The sequence below is a fragment of the Sarcophilus harrisii genome, chromosome 4, assembly GCF_902635505.1.
Source record: "Sarcophilus harrisii chromosome 4, mSarHar1.11, whole genome shotgun sequence".
Taxonomy (NCBI): domain Eukaryota; kingdom Metazoa; phylum Chordata; class Mammalia; order Dasyuromorphia; family Dasyuridae; genus Sarcophilus; species Sarcophilus harrisii.
In genome coordinates, this window is record NC_045429.1 from 278,412,048 (window position 1) to 278,438,224 (window position 26,177).

The window sequence follows — 26,177 nt, forward strand, 5'->3', positions numbered from 1 at the left end:
TTTCTAGATCTGTCAAATAATTTCTTGGGAGTTTGATTGGTATGGCATAATTTGAATCTTTAAAGACATATACAACAACTCCTAGTCTGCCAGTCAATGGCTTTTTTCCACCTCATGTAGTACTTAGTACTTCCTTACTCTTGGTTATTTGTGAGTTCCTTAGGAAAACTTGTCTTCTATCTTGGTAATGATATGCTCTTCCAACTGTATTTCATATTTACAATTCCTGATGGCTACTTCTTATTTTTGTCTGTAAATTCTTCTCCTAAAAAACCTTCCTTTTGGCAAAAGAGAATGGCCATTGTTAATTTGTCACATGTTTATTCTGAACCAGATATTGTTACCTCAACTCCATCAATATCAATTGAAAGAATAGTGTTTTAAATTGCATCACTGCCACACTACTCTAGGCTTTTATTATTTTGTGCACAGAATTTTACTCTGGCTTCAATCTTCCTTCAGTCTCTTCTTATCTTAACCATTGCCATCAAATTAATCATCTTGAAACGTCACAAAATTATAGATTTAAAACTGAAAGGGGTCTTTATAGGTTCAATGCCTACATTTTACAGATGACCAATTTACATGTCATTGCCCAAAATAATAAAAGCCCAGAGTTTTTCTACAAAAGGTTTTTATTAAAGCAAAGGAAGACTTGGGGAGCTGGAGGAGATCGGCTTCCTTTATTTTGCCAAAGAGATGTAAATAGTTCCCCCTTTAATTTAGTGTGAATTACTACTAACAGAAAACATTCCTTCTTTTGTAACAACTGAAAATCCTCTTTCCTAGTATCATCTTTTCTTTGCACTAAAAAGACCAATAAGCCCTATTCCTTTTTCCTGTGAATTAAAAGAATGATAGAATGGTATAAATATTAGTAGTATAAATGTAAGGGACACACCTCTTAGTCACCTGATTACAAATGCAGGAATCAGTTTATTCTCTCTTTTTCAGGAAATGCTAAACTGCTCATCCCGGGAACTTATGTTTCCCAAACTGGGACTAGTTAAGGCAACCAGGATGTGCTCAAATTACTTTGATTAGCATCTTTAAGATATCTAAAAGGAGAACCCAGGTTTTCCCAGAATGCTTTTGTTACTATCTTCAAGGCAGTTTCATATATCTCAATAAATATTCTTGATCCTGCCTGAGAAACTCCCAAGGTTATTTATTTCCCCTGTAAAAGATTTGCTCATGGGGGCAGTTAGGTGGAGCAGTGTTGTTAGAGCATCAGTCCTGAAGTCAGGAGGACAAACACTTCCTAGTTGCATGACCCTGGGCAAATCACTTAATCCCAATTGCCTCAGGGAAAAAAAAATACTTTAAGATTTGCTCAAATCGAAGATCTTTGCTAAATCCTTTTGAGAGCTAAACTGGCTATGAGGTACTCTCTCCCTCCTTATAAAGGCTTTTCTTTAATGGTATTTTTCTTCTTATTGAATGTAAACTGTGTCCCCCTAATCTTGGGGATCGGATCTGGATTAGAGAAACCCTAAAATCTCAAACCCCACCCTCCTGGTTCCTAGGGGAAACTCCCATGGTGATCACCTCCAATTCAATTGGAGATCTTGGCCTGGGGCACAATCACCATTCTTTATTGAATTGAAAATTAGCCCTTAATCTCCCTAGCCTCAAACCTCAGAGGACTCGGAACCCCAATCTTTTGCTAAACCTTCTGGATTTGGGCCATTGGGAAGTTGTTTCTCAAAGTAATAAACCCATTTTTTGGCAAAAACCTCACTTGCACGCAGGACTACAAATTCTTTCACAAAAACCTGCAACACCAGCTTGAGAACCCCATTGCTGCTGGGGATCTCTCACCCCTCAACATTACTATAGTTAACTCTAGTTAATCTGCTAACCTCTATGGATTTAGCTTGTCAATCAATGGTGTACTCATACCTCCTGGCTTATTCCTTTAATGGCTTCTTCCAAACCCCTTTCATTGCTAATCTTACTGCTTTCCCAAATTTATTTCATATTTACTACTCCTGGTTCCTAGTTTATCTCTTCATTTTGTTTGTAACCTCCTAAAACAATTGTACCATTTGTCTAAGGGAAAGCTCTTATGAATTCATCATATATATTTTGAACTAGAAATTGCTACCTTGTCTTCATCAACCTGTTGGGGAAGAGTGTTTCAATTGGAATGAATAAGCTGGAGTGAATTTAACATTTTTGCCTTTTGTGCTTGGATATTTGTTTTCCAGTTACAAAATTAAATTGAAGAGATGAAACTTAAATTAGAAAACTGAAACCCATAAGGATATCAAGGAATAATCAAGAGTGGAGTTCATCTTCCCCCCCAAAAAATGTAAGCTCCTTGTGATGTAAATTGTGTCCCCTTTGGGGGGGACTCTCAAACCCTAAGAAAAGCACACCTTTCCCAGACAATGCCCTTTCCAAATTAAGTGGTCTTATTCAATTGGAGATCTCATCTGGAGCATAGTCAATAGTCCTCTTCTATTGAGTGACTCAAACTGTTCCGCAGTCCTCAGGCCAAGATTTATCTGATATAATTAAGAGTCTATTAACCCACCTTTGCCTAATTCCTAATCAGGAAGACCCACTAAGAAAACTCTTCCTAGCAAGCTTTCTTGTCAGTGTAAATAAATCCCATTCTTTGCCACAAACCTTGTGCCTGTATTCAGTGGAGTTTGCGATTTCTTTTGAAAAGCTTGCCACCTGCCAAGGGGATCTCCTCCCTTCAATTCTTGCACTTCATCACTTGACAGGAACTGACTTTTGTAATGAAGAGTGGTGGCTTGAGATTTGAAAAAATCTTTTGTGCTCTGCCTTTTTCCCTCCTCTTTTACCCTTCCCCCTTTCTAGAACGGAAGCTTCTTTGGGGGCAGGAACTGGCCATGTAACAGAGGGGCGGAGATTCATGTTGTATAAATTCTGTAATATCCAATTAATGGGAAATTTGTGCTTCAGGATAGGAAATAAAAAGTTGCCTTTGGAGTTTCAAAGGTGTGTCTACTCACTTAGGCACCCCTTTGGGCAAGAATGTAAAATAAACCTTTCCTGCATTCATCAGTGAGTCTGTGGAATTCTTGATAAGATATTTTGTTTCTTACAGTTGACTTAATGACAAGAGGACCTAAAGAAAATTTATGAAATAATTTTAAACACAATATGGTGTAGATTACAATTCAGATAAACAAAAGCTCTTTGGATGATCCTCAATATTTACTTTTATAAAAGAGTTTCCCAAAACAAATGGAGTAGTTTGTCCCAAAAAAAGAATCCTCACCATTTGTTTCTTCAAGAAACTTCTCCAACGCAAGCAAGCACCTATTTTGTTTATATAGATAGATAGATAGATATAGATATATCTTCCATTCATTTTAATCATTGCTTGATCTTGCTATCTGGAGGCTCATTAGGCAATTTTACCTCTGTGATTGTATCTATCAAAGAATCTTGTACTGTGCCCTCTTTAATCTGTAAAAGTAGGCAGATTCAGAGTCTCAGGCCCTCTGGGAAAAAACATATCTTCCCACACAAGTTAAACAGTGTCATTATTGGAAATCTTGATCAAAGCACCCTTCATTCATCTTTTTGAGGTGGCCTGGATGGATAGGAAGGAAGGAAGGAAGGAAGGAAGGAAGGAAGGAAGGAAGGAAGGAAGGAAGGAAGGAAGAAAAGGCCTTCAAAATGATTTTATTCAGTTAGAAATCTGAGACTGATATTGAGTAGCTTGAAACTCCAACATAAGTATCTAGGCCTGGGGGCACTGGCTCTTTTTTTCAACTGGAAGCCTTAGCCTCAGACTGCTATATAAAGGACAATGAAAACTCCAAATCTCTGCAGAATTCTGAAGTAGGGTTATGCTTTGCCAAGAGACCTCTCTTCTTGGCACAGCTGACTACCAGGAATCCTGCCCACTGTGAAGACATTCTCTTTTCAGTGTTAACCTTCATTATTTCTCTGACAAGACTTCTTGAGGAGTCTATCTTCCTAGCAAAGCTGGCTTCTCAGTGACAATAAAAATCCTGTTTGCTATTCAGACTTTTTAAGTTTATGAATTCTTTCATGTTGGACCTGAGCCAACCAGAGAGGATTCTCACATCAATTCTCATACCTCAAATTTCTACCACTAGAATCACATCAGTATGATGTTAACAAAAAAATCTTAGGGGTTCGTTTTCGTTTTTTTGCTACGAGGCAATGTTTATGTATTTTTTGTCATCAATAAATAATAGAAATGGTGTGTCGACAATACTTTGTTAAATGTATAATTATAGATATCATCATGATGATGAGTAACTGGATGTGGTTGCCAGAGAGAGACTTGCTCCCTGGGACAGGCAGGAAAATTTCAGCACTGATGGGGATCAGTTAGCCTCAATCCCACTCTCTGTGGAGGTTATGAGCAGCCCTGCCTTGCTATGTCAGGTCAGAAATCTGAGCTTTGTCAAATCCCTAAAATTAAATTTCCCCTATAAATCTGTTTATGTCTACTTTGGCACTATCTTGTGGTATCTTTTCTCTCATCCCTCCTCCATGCCATGTGGTGTCTCTCCTCTCACCCACAATGCTTTATCTCATGTTGTCTTGGATGTCACCTAAGAGTATACTCTAACTTCATGGGGTGTTCCCTTTCTCCTAGTTAATTCTAAGTACCACTAGGGAACTTATCTTTTCATCATAAATTATTAAAACCCCTTTCCATGCTAAGTATATGCTCTCCCAATCCAATAGTCATGAATGAACCCCAACATTTGGTGCTAAATCCCTAACACATCATTTGGAACCAGAAATTGCTAAACCACATCATTGTTACAGAATTTTGTAAAAGCCTGCCTATATCATTTTTACAATCCCACTAAAAACATTTTGATACAGAGGAAGCTAGTTGGACAGTGGATAGAACATCTAGAGACAAGCAGACCCGAGTCCAAATTTGACCTTATTTTATTAGTTAATTATGTGATCCTGGGTAAGTCCCTTAACTTGTTTAACTCAAGTTTTCATAACTGAAAATGGGAGTAAAAATATCAACTTCTCAGACCTGTTGTGAAGATCAAATAAGAGAATTTTTTTTTAATGCTTAAGGAACAAAATAATATTCTGATACATAATTTTATAATGATTTAATAAATATGAAAAAGAACCCAAATAGATCAGTAATTAATTTCATTTATGTAGACTTTTTTGAGGTAACAATACCAATTGTGAACTTTATTTATGAATCTTCCTGTCTTTGAGAAAATTGATCCCTTAAGTGATACTAAAATGACTAAAAGCAACTATTACTTCCTATAGATTTGGTTGTTCTTTCAATTCCATTTTTAAACACTTTCAGAATGATCTAGGGTTAGTTCATCTGGTGCCATACTTTCTGAGAGTTTGATTTCCCCTACATGACTTTTCATGTAAGATTAAATACAGTTCTAGCTATTCCATGCCATTCTCCTCTAAGAGAATGCAAATTGCAAAAAGTAGCTATTAAATTAAAATGCAATATAATAGGAAAGAGAATCACAAAGTACCCAAAAAGCTCCTAGCAAGATGACTCTTACTTCTAGTTGGGAGAGCCGTTGCATAACTGGAAACCTTCAGAGAGTAGATGCCAATAGGGGTAGGTGTTGAAAGAAGGATGATTTAAGCACCTAGAAATAAGGATAGCAATTCCAGACACAGAAACAACCCCAGAAAATAAAGAGAATTAGAAAAATGTTAGAAGAATTTAAAGAACATGGAGCAGTTGAATTTAGCAGAATCACAGAACAGAATTTAACTGATTATAAGCCAGTTTAATGTTCTGTTGTTTCCAATGTCCAAGTCTTATCTCCCCAAGGGAATTTCCTGAAAATTGTAATTTTTTTTTTTAACAAACAATACGATAAAAATTTTAAAATAAGGGTTACTGCAATAACAAAGAAAAGTCTTCTGCCTTAGAAAATCAGTGATCCATAATTCTTACACAATATTTTCCACAGAATCATCCAAGTACTCAAATATTCACTGAACGAAACTGGATATGAAATTTAATAGCATATGTGTTAATCAAGTCTTTTTTAACTAGAACACTTGCAACTTTTTCCTTCATTTAGTGCATATTATTTTCATTAAAACTTTATCAAGATGAGGAAAGAGAGATAGGTCAACAATTACAGTTACTTTCTTGGTTAACATTTGGGGAGTAATAACAAGTTTCTTTTTTTTCTTTTTTTATTTAATAGCCTTTTATTTACAGGATATATACATGGGTAACTTTACAGCATTAACAATTGCCAAACCTCTTGTTCCAATTTTTCACCTCTTACCCCCCCCCTCCCCTAAATGGCAGGATGACCAGTAGATGTTAAATATATTAAAATATAACTTAGATACACAATAAGTATACATGACCAAAACATTATTTTGCTGTACAAAAAGAATCAGACTCTGAATTATTGTACAATTAGCTTGTGAAGGAAATCAAAAATGCATGTGTGCATAAATATAGGGATTGGGAATTCAATGTAATGGTTTTTAGTCATCTCCCAGAGTTCTTTTTCTGGGTATAGCTAGTTCAGTTCATTACTGCTCCATTAGAAATGATTTGGTTGATCTCGTTGCTGAGGATGGCCTGATCCATCAGAACTGGTCATCATATAGTATTTTTGTTGAAGTATATAATGATCTCCTGGTCCTGCTCATTTCACTCAGCATCAGTTTGTGTAAGTCTCTCCAGGCCTTTCTGAAATCATCCTGTTGGTCATTTCTTACAGAACAGTAATAAGTAATAAGTAATAACAAGTTTCAACCTTTTTCCTTCCAAACCTTTTATATTGATTTTTCAGATACTCTGGAAATGCATCTTTCTATATCCTAAAAAACACATCAAAATTGCAGATACTCAGTAAAGGCCTCCTCAACTCTGGATAAAGCATTGGAGTTACAATCAGGAAAAGCTGAATAAAAAGCTTTCTTTTTACTTCTTACACTTATTAAGGTTACAATTCTGGTCAAGTCTCCAGTTTCCTAATGTGCTCTTGTTCCTAATCTATGAAGATAATAGCACCTACCTTCCCCAGGATTGCTGTTTATCTTTTAAAGACAAATCTAAACCCTGAAAGTATATATGTTGGGGTCTTCCACTATTTTATGCTTATTAATTCTGTCTGTAATTCAATTTACCTTCCCTTTTGTAGAGAACTCCAAGGAAGCTAGAAATTTCAGTAACTAGGATGTTCCTCTTTTCATAAATTAATCAAGGGTACATTTAAGTTTGAAATCATGAGAAAACACAAAATCCTGGCACAATTACTGGGGCATTGTGAACTTAACCCAAGATTGAGTCCCTAGAAACTAACAACATGCTTCTGAGATAGAACAGAAACCAAGGTTGGTCAAAAAACAATGCTTTTAAGATATATAAGCAACATGATTTCTCTCAATAAGTGACTCTGTTGAATTATCACCAAACCTGTCTCCTTATTTTCAACTGCCATTATTAGCCCATTTGTGTTGTGCTGGCCACAACACTCTAAGTTTTTAAAAGTTATATCATCTGGTACATATAAATTGAGTTAATGCTGGTTTATCTATGGCACCTTTAAATACAAGATAGTTTTCCTTTTGATCTCTTTTAATTGTATTTATTTTACTGTTACTTATCTGCAGTCATGAGTACTAGCCAGGTTTTCTTTTAGTTAATTTGAAACAGATTTTGTTCCTGTTTTGCTTAACTATGTTTTATTCATGTGTACAAACTATTCCTGTTCAGATATGATTGTGAATTTTCTTCCATCCTATCCTCAAACTTTTTTTTTTTGGCTGAGGCAATTTGGGTTAAGCGACTTGCCCAGGGTCACACAGCTAGGAAGTGTTAAGTGTCTGAGGCCAGATTTTGAACTCAGGTCCTCCTAATTTCAGGGGTGGTGCTCCATCCACTGCTCCACCTAGCTGCCCCCAAAAGAACTACCTTAATAGTATATGTAACATTCCAAAACTCTGGTTCCATTGCTCACACTGTAGCATCTCCCTACTACTTCTTAGCTGTTTGACATTAGGCAAGTCACTTAATCCTGTCCCCCTCAAGTTTCGTCATTTGTAAAATAAGATGGAAAAGAAAATCCCAAATAGGGTCAGATCAGAAAGAGTTAGACAGGAATGAAAAACAATCAACCTAGATCTCCTTGCCAAGGCAACACCTATCATTTTAACAATAATCTTCCAATGGTGTTATGGCTGTGAGTCAAAAAAAACAGCAATCTCTGAAAGATATAAGATATTTCAAAGATATAAGTTGAGTGACATCAAAATAGCAATAGAGAACATAGTGAACATAAGAATACAACACATTTCTAATATAGAACTGCAAAGGAGAAGGCTCCAAAAGAATGTCATTAACTATGAAAAGAAAGTGGGCTAATAATATAATAAAAGCAAGAGATAACTGTTGCACAGCATGGGATGAGCCAATGTTTTCCAAGCAATATCCAGAAACTGTCTCTAAACACAGAACAGTAATAAAAGACTTGAAGTAGATCTCTATAGCATTTGTTCAATCTTTCTAAAGTAAATATGGGATGATGTGACAAAAGTTGTCTAAGGCGGCCTTTAAAGATAGGTTGCAATATGCACCAGTCACAACATACCATTCTCACTCTTTTTGTTATTTGCTTGCACTTTGTTTTCTTACTCATTTTCTTTTTGATCTGATTTATTCTTATGTAGCAAGATAATTGTATAAACGTTTACATATCTTGGATTTAACATATATTTTAACATGTATAACACATATTGGATTGCTTGCCATCTAGGGAAGGGGAGTGGAAAATTTGGAACACAAGGGTCATTATTGAAAAATTATCCATGCTACCCTGATTGTAGCTGATCTAAAACTATATTATATAAAGCAGCAGTCACCAAAACCATTTGGTATTGGCTAAGAAACAGACTAGCTGATCAGTGGAATAAGTTAGGTTCACATGACAAAATAGTCAATATACCAATCTAGTATTTGACAAATCCAAAAATCCCAGCTTTTGGGATAAGAATGCACTATTTGACAAAAACTGTTGGGAAAATTGGAAATTAGTAGGGCAGAAACTAGGCATTGACCCACACTTAATACCATATACCAAGATAAGGTTAAAATGGGTTCATGATCTAGGCATAAAGAATGAGATTATAAATTAGAAGAACATAGGACCTCTCAGACCCTGTGAAGGAGGAAGAAACTTGGAACTAAAGAAGAACTAGAGATCATTATTGATCACAAAATAGAAAATTCTGATTATATCAAGTTAAAAAAGTTTTTGTACAAATAAAACCAATACAGACAAGAAGGGAAGCAATAAACTGGGAAAACATCTTTATAGTTAAAAGTTTTCATAAAGGCATTGTTTCCAAAATATATAGAGATTTGACTCAAATTTATAAGAAATCAAGCCATTCTCCAATTGATAAATGGTCAAAGGATATGAACAAGACAATTTTCAGATGATGAAATTGAAACTATTTCAACTCATATGAAAGGGTGTTCCAAATAATTATTGATCAGAGAAATGCAATTTAAGACAACTCTCAGATACCACTACACACCTGTCAGATTGCCTGGCTAAGATGACAGCAAAAAATAATGAAGAATGTTGGAGCGGATGTGGGAAAACTGGGACACTGATGCATTCATTGTTGGTGGAGCTGTGAACAGATCCAACCATTCTGAAGAGATATTAAAGAAGGGAAAGGAACCTGTATGTGCCAAAATGTTTGTGGCAGCCCTTTTTGTAGTGGCCAGAAACTGGAAACTGAATGGATGCCCATCAAATGGAGAATGGCTGAGTAAATTGTGGTATATGAAAATTATGGAATATTACTGTTCTGTAAGAAATGACCAACAGGATGATTTCAGAAAGGCCTGGAGAGACTTACACGAACTGATGCTAAGTGAAATGAGCAGGACCAGGAGATCATTATATACTTCAACAACAATACTAGATGATGACTAGTCCTGATGGATCAGGCCATCCTCAGCAACAAGATCAACCAAATCATTTCTAATGGAGCAGTAATGAACTGAACTAACTATACCCAGAAAAAGAACTCTGGGAGATGACTAAAAACCATTACATTGAATTCCCAGTCCCTATATTTATGCACACCTGCATCTTTGATTTCCTTCACAAGCTAATTGTACAATAATTCAGAGTCTGATTCTTTTTGTACAGCAAAATAATGTTTTGGTCATGTATACTTATTGTGTATCTAAGTTATATTTTAATATATTTAACATCTACTGGTCATCCTGCCATTTAGGGAGGGGGGGGGTAAGAGGTGAAAAATTGGAACAAGAGGTTTGGCAATTGTTAATGCTGTAAAGTTACCCATGTATATATCCTGTAAATTAAAGGCTATTAAATAAAAAAAAAAAAAAAAAAAGAGAAAAAAAAAAATGAATATTATGGAATTATGGAATTGTTGTTCTGTAGGAAATGAAATGGATGAAATACAGAGGTTTGGAGAGACTTACATAACTGATGCTAAGTGAAATGAGCAGAACCAGAAGATCATTATACACTTCAACAACAATACTGTATGAGGATGTATTCTGATGGAAGTGGATTTCTTCAACAAAGAGAAGATCTAACTCGATTTCAATTGATCAATGATGGACAGAAGCAGCTACACCCAAAGAAAGAATACTGGGAAATGAGTGTGGACTACAACATAGCATTTATACTCTTTCTGTCATTGTTTGCTTGCATTTTTGTTTTTCTTCCCAGGTTATTTTTTTTTCTAAATTCGAATTTTCTTGTGCAACAAGATAACTGTATAAATATGTATACACATATTGTAGTTAACATACACATTTAACATGTATGGGACTACCTGCTATCTAGAGGAGGGGATAGAAGAAAGGAGGGGAAAAGTTGGAAGAGAAGTTTTTGCAAGGTCAATGTTCAAAATTTACCCATGCATGTTTTAAAAATAAACAGTTTTCAAAAGAAAAAAATCAATATGCACCACAAATGGATATTTTTAGAATTGGAAAGGATTGTCTAGTACAAATCCCTTATCCTATCCCACTCTTTTAGATGAAAAGACAAAGGTCCAGAGAGATGACATAAGTTGACCAAAGTAAAACAGGGGGCAACACAGAGCAAAGTTTTGAATCCAGGTCCTTTTTATTAACCCACTCTCACATATCTTCAATTTCTTGCAGTAGACTGGCTAGTTGATTATTGCCTACAAATATTCCCAAGTCTCTCCTATCCTCAAAAACCCCTCACTTGATCTATATCTCTCCTATCATTCTAGATATTTTTTCATTTTATGGCTAAACCCCCTTGAGTGGGTCATTTATAATCAGTGCTTCCTCTCTCTTCTTAAATCTAAAAGGAAACCGCATTTCCTCTCTCTTCTTAAATCTTTATCAATCAATTTTATCATTTAACTGAAACTGTTTTCTTTAATGTTACCAATGAACTCTTAACTGCCAAATCTAATGGGCTTTTTTCAATCCTCAGCTTTCTTGGATTATATAATCTCTCTGCAATTTTTGACATTGAACATTCTCTTCTCCTTCATTCTCTCTTTGCTCTAGGTTTTCATGATACTACTCTGTTCTAATTCTCCTCCTATCTACCTACCTGAGTCGTTTGTTCCAGTCTCCTTTGCTGGATGACCCCAATCTCAGAGAACTCTATTTTCATCTGCTTCAACCTCTATAATATTTCACTTGGTTATCTCATAACCAAGCTTTCATGGATTCAGTTAATATCTCTGTGCTGAGGATTCTCAGATCTATTTATCCTATTCTACTCTCCTGACCTCCAGACTCATATATCCAAATACTTAATGGACTTAATCTCAAACTGGTATCTAATAAACATTTTAAACTCGATATATCCAAAACTGAACTCATTATCTTTCTCTTCCCTGAACCCTTTCTAACTTTCTTATTATTATCAAAGATACTGCTATCCTTTCAGGCTCCAAGATTAAAAATTTAGTTGTCATTTCCAACTATTTATGTAAGTGGCCTGGAGTCAGGAGAGCCCCAGTTCAAATTTTATCTTAGACACTTACTCCCTATGTATCTATAGTCAAATCATTAAACCTCTGCCTCCATTTCCTCAACTGTAAAAATGGGGATAATAATGTCACCCATACTACAAGATTGCTGTTAAGACTCAAATTTGATATTTTTAAAGTGCCTCAATCTATTAAAGGCTTAATATTCCTCTCAGTCTCCCCTGGCCCTTATTCAATCTTCTCTCAAATCCTGTTGATTTTACCTTTATAATGAGAAATTTTATTTCTCGTATATATCCCCCTTTTCTTTTCTGATACTGCCACCAATATGGTACACTGCAAGTGTTTAATTATCTCATTCCTAGACGACTGTAACACTCTGCTGATTGGCCTCCTCCCATGAGTCTTTCTCTACTGCAGCCTATCCTTCATTCAGTTGTCAAAGTGATCTTCCTTGAGCACTAATGTGCTATGTCACTTTTCTAATTAAACTCTAGTAGCTCCCTGTCACCTACAGGATCAAATACAACATTCTGTTTGGCATTCAAAGTTCTTCATACAATCACACCCATCCCCCACACTTCTAGTCATCTTATACCTTCTCCTAACTATGTATGTATTCTGCAACCCAGGGACATTGACCTCCTATCCACTTTCCAACAAGACATTCTATTTCCTATTTCTGGTCATTTTCACTGGCTGTCCTCCACACATAAAATGTTGTTCTCCTCATCACTGATTCTCTATCACTGATTGCCCTTAAGTACCAGGTAAAATCCCACTTCCAGGAAACTTTTCCTGATACCCATTCATTCAAATGTAGTCTTTATTAATTATCTCCAGTTTAACCTATCTACAATTGTTTGTACAAAGTTATTTTATGTAGTCTCTCCCATCCGATTAAAAGTTCTTCGAGAATAAAGACTGTCTTGTGCCTTTGTATCCCCAGTACTTAGCACATTATTTGTCATATAGTAAGTGCTTAATATGCTTATTATTAATGTTATTCAGTTTCGGTAAAACTGACTCCAAATCTAATATTCTTTCCCTTGTTATCAGATATCAAAGTAATATAATAACCAGCTTTCCAACAAAGTAGCCCTAATATATAAAATTTAGTGCCCAAAATACCACTCAATTTGAGGAAAAAAGAGAAGTGGAAGAAAAGTAGATTTTTTAAAAATGAGTTTAATTGATGCCTTTTGTTTTTCACACTAGTCATATATCCTTTATACCTTTATGCTTACTTTAAAAAAAAAAAAAAAGAGCAGTTAAGCAAAACCAACTGAAAAGCCATGTGGAATCTGACAACAAAGACAATATTCCATGCCCAGTCCTTTAGTACCAGGAGGAGGAAAATATATAACTTCTTGGAGTGTTAATATTATCTTTTCCAAGATAGGAATCTTGCAAATAATTAGCTGTTGGTTATCTTTAGAGTTGTTTTGTTTTCATTTACATTATTATATGCATTTTTTCTGATTCTTTCTCCACTCTGCATTAATCCATTCAAGTCTTCCCAAATTCCTCATATTTGTCTTTTTTATTGCATTATCACATTATCCTACATTCATATATCACATTTGTTGTTCAGACATTCCCTATTTGTGAACTATCATAAGAAATTCACAATGAACATTTTACTATATCTAGGATCTTTCCCTTTTTATTAAATTTTAAAAATGTAATAAACCAGATAAGTATTAACATATGTCTTTGACTTTCAAGAATATGCCTAATATTGGCATCATTATATTAATTTTTCCTAACATAATTCAGAATTGTTTTCAAGAACACTTAGTCCAATTCTCAAGCTTCAGCTACAGTGTATTATAGTGCCTTTCTAACATTGACAATTTCTACCTTTTTATCATCTTTGCCTATTTGGTGGGCTCAAAGTAAAACCTCAGTTGTTTGAATTTGCATTTCTATTATTAGTGGCATATTTGTTTGTGATTATTAATCATTTGCATTTCATTTTTTGAAAATAAGTTTATAAGCTTCAAATTCTCATGTACTGAGGGGGTACCTGGCTTAAATTTTGCTTAGCTATCAGATTTTTATCAGAGATATTTAACATTATAAAAAAAAAAATTCCCCATTCATTTCTTCTTAACTTTATTTCACTAACTTTATACAAGTTTTAAACTATCATCTTCTAACAGCCTCACTTCAACTAACCCTTTTTGCCATCTCTTCAACTCTTTTAACCTTTATCCAGTGCATGTATCTATTTCTTCCCTTTCCCTGGCCTTTTTATATATAACATTAGCATTTCCATCTAGATTTTAAGCTGCCTGAGAATAGGAATCTTGTCTTATGTATTTTCTTCCAAAGTACTGACATTTATTCCTTAACTGATCTATCTCTCCCCAACATCTTTTCTTCTTTCAAACCATATTTCTCTCTTAGCTCACAATACCTGATCGCCCAGCTTCATCTTGTTCCATCCTCAGTTACCAATCATCTTTAGGTTGGGATATTTTCTCCTGTCCATCCATTTTCACATCTCACTTCTTTCTTTATGAAGCATTGCTTACTCAGCTACAATTAGCATAACCACATTTCTTAATCCCATTCCACCCCCAACTATAGTTATCAATACACATTTAACTAATCAATTTCATAATAAAGATGTGTATCTTATTCATATTTATATCTCATAAACTGGCTAGCATGTAAAGTCCTGCAGGAGTAGTCTCAATTCAAATTCTAAGTACAAAAGCACTCTTATCAGGTATCAGAGATTAATAGACAATAGAAAAGACAAAATCTGCCTAGAAGTTCACAATATATTAAGAATGAACATGTATACAGATGAGTAAATGTAAAGGAGCAATGACAATATGTACTTGGCAAAGGAAAGTAAGATTTCATGAGAATGGCTTCTGAAAGAGGCCTAAAGGAAAAAAATAAGAGCCAATTACATTCTGGACTTGTATAAATGCACAGTGGGTCAGAAGATAATGTTCAGTTTGAAGAACAGCCAGTAATAGTTCATTTTGATTGCAACATAGAGTAGATAAATGGAAATAATATGAAATAAGGGTCATAGATGGCCTTACTTGCCAGGATGAGAACTTGCATTTTATCTTAAATACAATACAGAACCAGTAAATGTTTTAGAGTAGGGAGTGATATGGTAAAAACTGTACCTAATATGAAAATTATGGAATATTACTGTTCTGTAAGAAATGACCAACAGGATGATTTCAGAAAGGCCTGGAGAGACTTACACGAACTGATGCTGAGTGAAATGAGCAGGACCAGGAGATCATTATATACTTCTACAACAATACTAGATGATGACCAGTTCTGATGGATCAGGCCATCCTTAGCAATGAGATCAACCAAATCATTTCCAATGGAGCAGTAATGAACTGAATCAGCTATGCTCAGAGAAAGAACTCTGAGAGATGACTAAAAACCATTACATTGAATTCCCAATCCCTATATTTATGCCCACCTGCATTTTTGATTTCCTTCACAAGCTAATTGTACAATAATTCAGAGTCTGATTCTTTTTGTACAGCAAAATAATGTTTTGGTCATGTATAAAAAAATAAATAAATAAATAAATAAATTTAAAAAAAAATAAAAATAAAAACTGTACCTAAAAGATTTATTTTGTAAGCTGTGCTCAATGAATTAAGAGGAGAAAACTAAAACAGAGAGCCTAATCAGGATTTTTACAAATAGAAAGCACTGATATAGGTATAAATCAAGATAGTGGTATTGTGAGTAGAGAGAAGCTTGAAAAGATGAGTTGTTTCAAATACAGTAAATTCAAGATACTTATGGTACATCCAGATGGAGATATTTAGCAAAGAAAAGGAGTTGGGGGGAGAGTTCAGGGTATAGTGGATAGAGCATTGGACTAGGGATTGAGACTCAAAGTTCTGAATATTTATTCAGATATCAACTACCTCTACGGGCATTTTAACCCTTTTGGGCCTTTGTTTTCTCATCTCTAAAACGAAGGGGTTGTTTGGAATGATGTCTAAAATCCTTTCCAGCTCCAAATCTATAGGTTTGGGTTTTTTTTTTTTGGCTGAGGCAATTGGGGTTAAGTGACTTGCCCAGGATCACACAGCTAGGAAGTGTTGTGTTTTGAGGGCAGATTTGAATTCTGGTCTTCCTGACTTCAGGGCTGGTGCTCTATCCACTGCACCACCTAGCTGCTTCCAAATCTATAGTTTTATGATCCTCATGAAATTAAAATTGAATGTTTCATATGAAGACTCCAAAGTAGATGCACAGAGATTGACTGAGGAATGGGAAAAAATATTTGACTATTGACTATCTAAAAAAATAAAGTTTTATCAATATTTAATATAAGAATTGAACATGGTATGCCAGGAATTCTGAGGGAAGAACTCCACAACTTTTTTTTTTTCACTTTTTGCAATATTACAAGGTAAAACATATTTTAATGTCTCTGGTTAAGTGGATTTATATATTGTTATCTATTTTTAACTAAACTAATCTTTATAAATGGTTTTGAGGCACTAGTAAATAAAAGAAACTAAACTAGCAGTGCGCTTTTCCTGCTATAAACATTTCATCAACCACTTTACAAGATAAAAAAGATAATGTAATGTGAGATGATAAAACACAGCACCCCAAAAATTATTCCTCCACAGACATTTACTAGTTATATGATCTACTTAATTTCTCTGAACCTCAGTTTTCTTATCTGTAAAAGGAGGGGGTTGGACTTGTTAACTGTCCAACTTAGTTCTAAATCTACCAACTTATGATTAAGAAAAAGTTTTAAATGTGGCTTTATATGCTCTTTTATTAATGAGGAACTTCATCCTAAGTGTGTAGTGTGCTTTAAGATATTAATGATATTGTGAAGCCATTATGTTAGAAAGACATAGAAACTTATCTGTATGGACCTGGCCATCCTCAGCAAGGAGATCAACCAAATTATTTCCAATGGAGCAGTAATGAGCTGAACCAGCTCCGCCCAGAGAAAGAACTCTGGGTGATGACTAAAAACCATTACATTGAACTCCCAATCCCTATATTTATACCCACCTGCATTTTTGATTTCCTTCACAAGCTAATTGTACAATATTTCAGAGTCTGATTCTTTTTGTACAGCAAAATAACGGTTTGGTCATGTATACTTATTGTGTATCTAATTTATATTTTAATGTATTTAACATCTACTGGTCATCCTGCCATCTGGGGGAGGGGGTGGAGGGTAAGAGGTGAAAAATTGGAACAAGAGATTTGGCAATTGTTAATGCTGTAAAGTTACCCATGCATATAACCTGTAAATAAAAGGCTATTAAATAAATAAATAAATGAAAGAAACTTATCTGTACACTTAAAAGTTGCCAATATAGAATTTTTTAACCTTTTAAAAAAATCTAACAAATTAAAATTCCAATAGGTTTCCAGTACATTTGTTTAAAAAAAAAAAAAAGTAGTATCTTTTGAATAATTTATAAGAATTGATACCAGGGAAGAGGAATGTTAAAAACCATAAATAATTTTGGTGGCTGAGTTTGGAAATTGTGTATCACGATTTTCTAAACACAACCAATGAAGCATTTCTGACATCTGGACCTACAATATCTTTATAAGAGTTATCTCTTTCAACGATGCTAACCATTAAAATGAAGTATCAAAAATACACTGAACCTATATTCTATAACAATCTGTTTAACAAAATGTACTGCTAAATAAAAATTTTAAAATTATTTCATCTATCTCATTTTTGATGTCTTATTTTTAATAATGTGTATACTATGGTGTGCATATAATTTGTAAATATAAAAATACAGGGGTGCTCAAAAATGCCCTTTTGCTAAGAGTAGTTTACCCCCCCTCCCCCCAAAAAATTAGTTTGAATTCATTAGAACAATGGATAAGAAATGAATGGGCTTGGGAATCTCCTAAGATCTGGTTTCAATTTCCTTCTCAGTCTTCCAAATGATGGTTGGGTGAACAGGACAAATCACCTCTTAGTGCCTATTCACTTGCACTGGCTGAGGGTGTTTCCTCAAGGAGTTTCTTATGCAGATAAGAGAGTTTTTGCAGAAACAAAATTCTGAATTATCAAGTTATATTTATGAGATCACCAAGGGTAGTTGAGGGTAGCCAGAACAGGAAAGTAATCTAAAAGGCTACCAGCACTCAAAGACTCAGATAGAAAGAGGAAAAGGGGCATAGTAAAGGAAAAAAGAGAATAAAGGAGTATCCAAGAAAAGAGATGGTTGACTGTGTCAAAGGTGAAAATTCTTAAGAGGAAGAAGACTAAAAAAGGCCATCAGATTTAAATACTTAAGAGGTTATTGGTAAGCAGTTTGAATGATGTCCTTTTATCCGGAACCAAAGAGAAGGAATTTGAGAAGTGAGGTACTGAGTTCAGTGAGGTAAGGAAGGTGCCAACGGATGAGACAATTTATCAAACAAGGCGGTAAAAATGAACTTAATTGCTGGGGTCAAGCTCATGAGAAGCAACGTGATCAAGAGTAATATTTAGTAAGCAGAAGCGTCAATTTCAGAAATGTCAGAGGTATCTGGGCCAATGGCGATTTCACTTCTGCAACATTTTTCCAATTTCTCCCTTTCCTGTGACGCTGTTACGGTACAGTTTCTCACCATCTCACACCTGGCAAGAGCCTGCTCACTGATCTTTCTCCAACAAGTCTCTCTCCTTTCAGTCTATCTTCCACTCGGTCGTCAATGCGGTCTTCCCAAGGATAGGTCCGATCCCATGACCTTGCTCCCCTCCCCTCCCCCCCGGAAAATTCCAAAGACTATCACTTCCAGGCCGCCCACACGCCCACACCACGCATAAGATGCAGCACTCTCCTGACGCTGGGCCATTTCCGCCGGCTCTCCACCAAGCCTGGAATTCTCCCAGCTAAACTCCATTTTCTACAGGAGTCCTCCCCCCAAACGCTTTAATTCTAGCGTCGGTCAATTTCCCTTCCACCCGGTAGCAAGTAGTTGTTTGCTCGTTGTCACCATTAAGTCTGCGAGCGCTTAACGAGTGTTTATTGACTCGTGGTTCTAAAATGGGCGGGGGCTAGGGGGCAAATGGGGGAGGAAGAGGTTCCTCCTAAAATCCCACTCGGGGCTCTCTCCCCGAAAGCCCTTTTCCCCTCCAGCGCAGTTTTTCCCGCCCGCTTCTCCAACCCTCGGCTCTTGCGGCGAGACACAGGTCCCTGCTCCCACCGGGCCCGCACGAGAGGCCTCCGACGCTGAGGCAGACACCGGGCTCATCACAAATGCGGTGCTAGCTTCTGGGTGGCCTCCCCCCCCCCCCCCCCCCCCCCCCGGTCCGGCCCGGTCCCCTCACCTCGCTGCGATCCTCCAGCAGCAGCCACCCAGCGCTCATTCCCACTCGCCGCAGGCACCAGGCCCGGCCGCCGCCGCCGCCGCTGCCGCCGCCACCGGGATCCCCCATGGCCGGTCAGGCCGACACAGACCCAGGGCCGATTCCGGTCCCGGACCTAATCCCGGCCACGCTGTCAGTCAGCACAAGATAGAGCCCCGGCCGGGCCCCTGGGCCCGGCCGCCCCTCCTCTGCCTTCCCACCGGGATCTCTGCCTCCTCCGCCGAAGCCGCCATGTCTAAATAACAGACAGAAGCAATCAACGCTTCCGGCCGGCGCAACCGCAATCCATTCCAGCGGCGCTCGCGGCCCTTCTGTCCCCGCCCCTACGCCCTGACCACAAAGGAACTCCAGAGAAAACACCGCTCTTACACCGGCCCCGACACCGCCTTTCCCCCCTCGCTGTCCCGTCTACGGGAAAGCCCTTCTTGTAGGTCGTAAAAGTTAAATAGAAGATAAATTCATAACCGTACTTTTTTTTTTTTAATGTCATTAAATCGGTCCAGTTTAGAGTCATCATTTCATACGCTTCTTAACCCAACTTTAAGGAAATAAACTTTGTGAGATAAATTCTAACACAGAAGAAACTACGTTTACATTCACAAATAGGCAGCTTTACACATTATTGACTAGGAGTCGGGGACCGCTAAAACTCTGCCTCAGACTTTTTTTATCTAAGGGATGTTTATGGGTCTTAAGTAAATTTTTTCGTGCTATGGGATAGATTGTGGATCAGGTGAGGTGGATGATTAAGATATTTGCAAAGAGGAATGAATGGCCCTGAATCTCAAATAATGAAAAAAAAATTTTTAGAATTCCTCTAACAATCTCAAAATCAATTTGACCCAAAGGCAAACCATTCTCCCTCCTAAATTTACCTTCAAAATTCCATATTTTTTAAAAAAAATTATTAGTTTTTGAATTTACTTTCACATCAAACTTCTGTATTTCTATCGATGATGATGTATTATCCAGGATAATTAATCCTGGTGGGTTAGCCTGAATGATTGGAAAGATAGTGGTTCCATTGGAATTTGAAGAGCTTAGAGGTCACTCAGTTCAAAATGTCCAATAGGCAAGCAGTAATGTGGAACTGGAATTCGTGGATAAGATCTGAAGGTCATCTGCATAGAAAAGTTGATGTTACTAAATGTACTCTGAGGATTTACTTGTAGGTGTTTTGGAGTTTACTTTTCTGTTACTTTCCTTTATTGAGTTTGTGTCTTGGGCTTCCTTGGCTTCACAATAGCTCTAAATATTATTAAAAAAATTAATTTTTTAAAGCCCTCAATGCTTTTGTTTTGTTTTGTTTTGTTTTTCATTAATCTGGTCTATCTAGCATTTCTAGCTTAGCTAGAAGCATTGGGGGCTGAGTCTACAATTCTGACCCTTCTAGAAAAGGAAAGGAAGGGGATAAGGGAATAAACATTTATAAAGAGCCAGGTGTCCTGCACTGAACCAAGCACTTTTTACAAACATCTTTGATATCCTTAACAATCCTGCGGGGTAGGTGTTGTTATCCCCATTTTCCAGAAGAGGAAACTAAGGCAGAGATTTAATGACTTGCCTGAAGTCACACAACTATTAAGATTCTGAGACTGGGATTTTAACTCACTCTTCTTGACTCCAGATCTATCCACTGTGCCACCAGAGGCCTGGGAGGCTCCTGCAATGCTAAATATCCTGGGCAGGGGATTGAATCTGAGATCAACTCTGGCTGTCCCAGTGCTTCTGCCCAAGTACTTGTAGCTTTAGTACTCTTTGGGAGACTCCATATGTTAGTACTCTAAGGCTAAGTCTACAGTCAGTTCCAGGCACCTGCCACACTGATTACTGCTCTAGCTTGGAGCTCTGAATGTCACCCCTGTTCATAGCTCATCCCACCCCCTTCCACAGTTCTACCCTGATCACTTTCCCAGTAGGTCAAATTTGCAATCTTGAAAAAAAGATTAATATTTTTCTTTTAATTTCCTGAAGAGTATCAGAAGAAGCTGGGCCACACGGCTTCCTTCTGTTCTGCTATCTAGGCTGGTGACCCTGTAAAAAACTTTTCCCATAAACTTTAGCTGAGAAAAGGAAAGATAAAGATACAGATATAGTGGACTTATAGTGAGGGATTTTTAAAGACAGTGGAAAGTTAGTGTTTCTAAAGAAATATGGAATGGGACAGCAAATAGGGAAAGACAGAACATTAAAGACCAAGAATGGGGATGATCTTAAAGGCAATCTGCTGGAGTAAACAGGAAGGAATAAAATCAATGATTCATGTAGAGGGGTTTGTCCTGCAAATAGAAGGTCCATCCAATCCTTAGAAATTAAAACAAAGAAGGATATAGTAGAGAATAATGTTAAAGAGATGTGAGATGAAAAGGAAGAGAAGAGGTAACTTTCTTCAAAAGAACAGAATGCACAACCTGTGAAAATGCCAGAAGTCAGACCAGCTGTTCTGGCTTTCTTTGAGACCATGAAAATCGAGAGAAAGAAAGGAAACTTTGTTCTTCCAAAGTGAAGTTGTAAAAAGAAGAGGTAGTTTATTATCATTAACTGTACCACTAAATGCTTCCTAACCACAATGTTGCTAAGGAAACACAAAATGAAAACAAAAAGTAGATAAATCTGAGTATGAAGGGACTATGTGAAAATTGGGTTCAAGGAGAAACTAACATTCTCAGATAAATTGTCTCTCCTCCTATCTGGGGCAGGTGGCTTATCATTCCTGCAGATCCATTCCCATAACAATATCTCTACTCCCGAAGCTTCCCGGTCTCAGCAGACTTTAGTGGGGGTTTGTGCCAGGTCTGAAAGACACGAATTACTGCAAACTGAGAGCAGATTGAGCAGGCCAGAATGCCTGGGAAAGTACAGCTTGGAAACAGCAAGCCATACACAGACCTGGGAGGTCACAAAAAGGCTTCTTTTTTTGCCAGTGAAGTATAAGGCAAGGTCCTCAGCTGAGAAAGTATGGGGAGGTGATGTGGGAGGAGTGAGAGACCAAGTTTGGAGCCCTCCCAGCGGTGAAAGAGAGGAAGTTGGTTAGGAAAGATTTAAGTTAAGTAGGTTAAGTAGGATTACTACGATGTAGGAAAGGCCCAGTTGACACTAGTTAGCATAAATCTGGAGTGGTCAGTATGGTGTCATTATTTTTTTCCATTCTATCTGTAAGTATTTAAGTAGGAGATGGAAAGGGGAGGAGGAAGAAGTAGTTGACAGAAATAATCTAGGGCTAGAATTTGGCAAGATATTGTCAGTGACAGAACAAGGGGCATGGCTGTGCCAACTTTGGAGCCTTTGACCAGATCACTTAATTTTGGGGGATCCTCGGTTTCTTGATCTATAAATGGAGAGGACTACGCCCAATGACATGTATGTTTCCTTGTAGTCTGAAAGCAGTGGTCTCCTGAAAGCAGATCCAGACTTGTGATACTGGACCAGAAGAAGCAGGGATGGCAAGCCTCCAGGTTGCAGTGAGAACAAAAAATAGTTTTAGGAAGACTGAAGCTATAAGGAGTGTTGGAAAGATAAGAGAATACAATCAAAAATCAGAATTAAAGAGTGAAGGCTGCAAGTTTTGGGCAATATCACCTAAGATATAGTGTTATCTATCATGAACCTATTTTATAGCCTGGTGATATCTATGGACCCCTTCTCTGAATCATATTTTAAAATGAATAAAATAAAATACATAGGATTACAAAGAAAGCCAATTATATTGAAATTAAAGATGCATTTTTTTCTTCTGTAAATTCATGAACCCCAATAACTAACTCTTATTTAGAACCTTTGCCTTAGATGAATATGGTAAGTGCAGTGAGACAACATTTCCATTGATATGGAGATAGACATCATGGAAGTTAATCAGACTAATGAAACCGGAGACATAAGTTCAAAAGTGCATTAATATGATAATGAAGTCTCAAAGCATAAAGACAAAGGTTGGGATGCAGACATTGGAGCCACCTTGGGCCCCCACTGATTGCTCTTAATAAATTTTCAGTGTGAGCATTTATACCTCAAAATTCATTTCACTTCAGTCATTTTTCAGTTGTGCCCAGCTCTTTATGACCCCATTTAAGATTTTCTAGGCAAAGATACTGGACTAATTTGACATTTCCTTCTCCAACTCATTTAAAGGTAAGGAACTGTGGCAATCATGGTAGCTGCCCCTCAGAAAGCAGTTAAAGCTACAAATCGGCACTCGATCACTATTTTGTTGTCTAGATAAGAAAGTGATGAAAATATTAGCTAGGCAGATTAAAGTGTGTTGTATATACCCTTCCTTTCCCTCCTCTTTTCTCTTCCCACCATACAAGATGGTTATTAAACATTTTATCAGCATATTTCTGAATTCAGAGGATTACTTCAGTCTAAATACTGAACTTGAAAAATAGGATTGACCAGAAAGCTACAGCATAGCAACAAGATTTGGACAGGATGATCTTGACAGATTGAATGAATCTCAGGAGAGTTTATTGAATTATAGAAGAGGGGGAAGGCTTGGAAATGTCTGTAAGTGGCAAAGATGTTTGGGGGTGGGATAGGAATGGAAGGAACTGAGTTAGAAAGGAGAGTGCAAGGAGAGGTATTAGGGAAGAAGGATTTTTGCCTCAGCAAGATAAAAATTCTGAAGTACAAAGATTAGAGGAGACCCAAATGGAACTTTTTACCTGATATGGAATGATGGCCACTGGTGATGATGGAGTTTGTATTGATTTCACAGAGGGTAATAATGGTGGGGTGGGTGGGTCAGATGACAAAAGCCACTAGAAGCATCTAGTCTCCAAGCTGAGTTAACTTTACCCTTGTCATGTAGTGACCAGAGAGTCTATGGTGCCTTCTCTCTCTAGCAATGGTAAACACCAACCTACTAGGGCATTAGTCTCCTCTTCAGTTAAATAGGCATATAATATGTACCAATTAAATAATCATAATAATTGTACAATGTTATTGTGAGAAAAATGTAAACATTAAAGCTTCATCTAAAGATGGACAATTATTTCTGAAAATTTCTGCAAAGCAAGGCATTTTCTAAGTATGTAAACATCAGAGGGAAAAGTATAAGGAAGTAATTGGGGGGGGTTTTCATGAAATCAGCAAGATCTGACATGTGATCATCATACACAAGTCATTTTCTTTCTAGTGTCTCAAACTATTCTCTAAGTTAAAGAGGAGTTGCTGATAGGCCATCAGTAGAGGGAGTTTCCACACTGGGAAGTTCCCTATTGCAAAGAAATCCCAGACCTGATTTTTTTTTTTTTTTAAATAAAATTGTGTGCATGAAGGAACTGGAAATTGAGTGGATGTCCATCAGTTGGGGAATGGTTGAATAAGTTATGGTATATGAAAGTAATAGAATATTATTGTTCTATAAGAAATGATGAGTAGGTTGATTTCAAAAAAGCCTGGAAAGACTTATATGATGATGAAGACCTACTGATCATGCATGAAGTGAGCAGAACCAGCAGAACACTGTATACAGTAATCATAAGATTATGTGATGATCAAAGTGTAATGGACTTCTCAATTATTTGGTGATTCAAGGCAATTCCAGAAGACATGAGATGGAAATTGCCAATCACACTCAGAGAACCATGGAGATGGAATGTAGATTGAAGCATAACATTTTCATCTTTTTGATTCTTTCTCATCTTTTTTTTTTCCTTTTGATCTGATTTTTTTTTGCACAATATGACAAAGATGGAAATACTGCACATATTTAACCTATATAAGATCGTTTGCTGGTGAGAAATGAGAAGGAAGAGGGGAAGAAAAATTTGGAACACAAAACTTTTACAAAAACAATTGTTGAAAACTATCTTTACAATGTATTTGGAAAAATAAAATACTACTGAGGGAGGAAAAATTGTGTGTATGTAAATGTGCATGTACATACTCCCTATTCTCAATTTGCAGAGACTGGAAAAATTTCAAGTGTTTTTGGCATTTTTGACTCTGTGACTTTCTGCAGGCTATGTGCCTTCCACATTTTCACATGTACTCCTTCCTCATCTCTACCTCTTACAAGTCTTTTAAAACACAGCTCTGGCCCTCTCTCAATAGGAGTTGAGAACTTTCTTGGCTATGCCCAAAATCTAACAATACCTCTACTAAAGTCTGTATCTCAAACAGATCATAAAAAAAGGAAAAGGACCCATGTGTACAAAAACATGTGTGGCAATTGTTTTTGTGGTAGTAAAGAGCTGGAAATTGAGGGGATGCCCATCAATGGGGAATGGCTAAACAAGTTGTGATATATGAATGTAATGGAATGCCATTATGCTATAAGAAAAGAAGAGCAAGCAGATTTCCAAAAAATCTGGAAAGGCTTATATATGCTGACACTGAGTGAAGTGAGCAAAATTAGAACATTTTAACAGTGACATTGTGTGATGATCAACTATGACAGACTTAGCTCTTAGCAATACAATGATCCAAGATAATCCCAAAAGACTTATGATAGAAAATGCCATTCCACATCCAGAGAAAGAACTATGGAATCTGAATAAAAATTTTTACTTTAAAAAAATTTCTTTCTCATGGTTTTTTCCCTTTTGTTCTGATTCTTCTTTCACAATGTGAATAATACGGAAATATATTTAACATGGTTGTACATGTCTTAGAGAGGGGGAAGAAATCTTACAAATCTTACAAAAAATTACATTGGGGCAGCTCGATGAAGCAGTGGATAGTTGTCTGGCCCTGAAGTCAGAAGGATGAGTTTAATTTTGGCCTTAGACACAACACTTACAAGCTGTGTTATCCTGGGCAACTCACTCAAATCCAATTGCATCATGCCCCCAAAAAAGAATGTTGAAAATTATTTTTACATGTAATTGGAAAAAAAAAT

The 26,177-nt window shown here is 36.7% G+C and overlaps 1 protein-coding gene across 9 annotated transcripts in view; it reads right to left on the reverse strand.

Moving 5' to 3' along the window:
• Nucleotides 1-19,559, reverse strand: part of CMTR1 (cap methyltransferase 1) — a 175,434-nt gene extending 155,875 nt beyond the window's left edge. For 3 of the 9 annotated variants that reach the window (XR_004233707.1, XR_004233706.1, XM_031964943.1), the window contains exon 1: nucleotides 19,298-19,558. Coding sequence is in view for 6 of the 9 variants with exons in the window: in XM_031964943.1 (XP_031820803.1) it covers nucleotides 19,298-19,405 (108 nt within the window). In the remaining 3 variants the exon portion in view is untranslated. Of the gene's footprint in view, nucleotides 1-19,297 lie in introns of all 9 variants that reach the window. The other 6 variants (XM_031964931.1, XM_031964933.1, XM_031964932.1 and 3 more) reach the window with 3 other exon arrangements.
• Nucleotides 19,560-26,177: the final 6,618 nt, after the last annotated feature.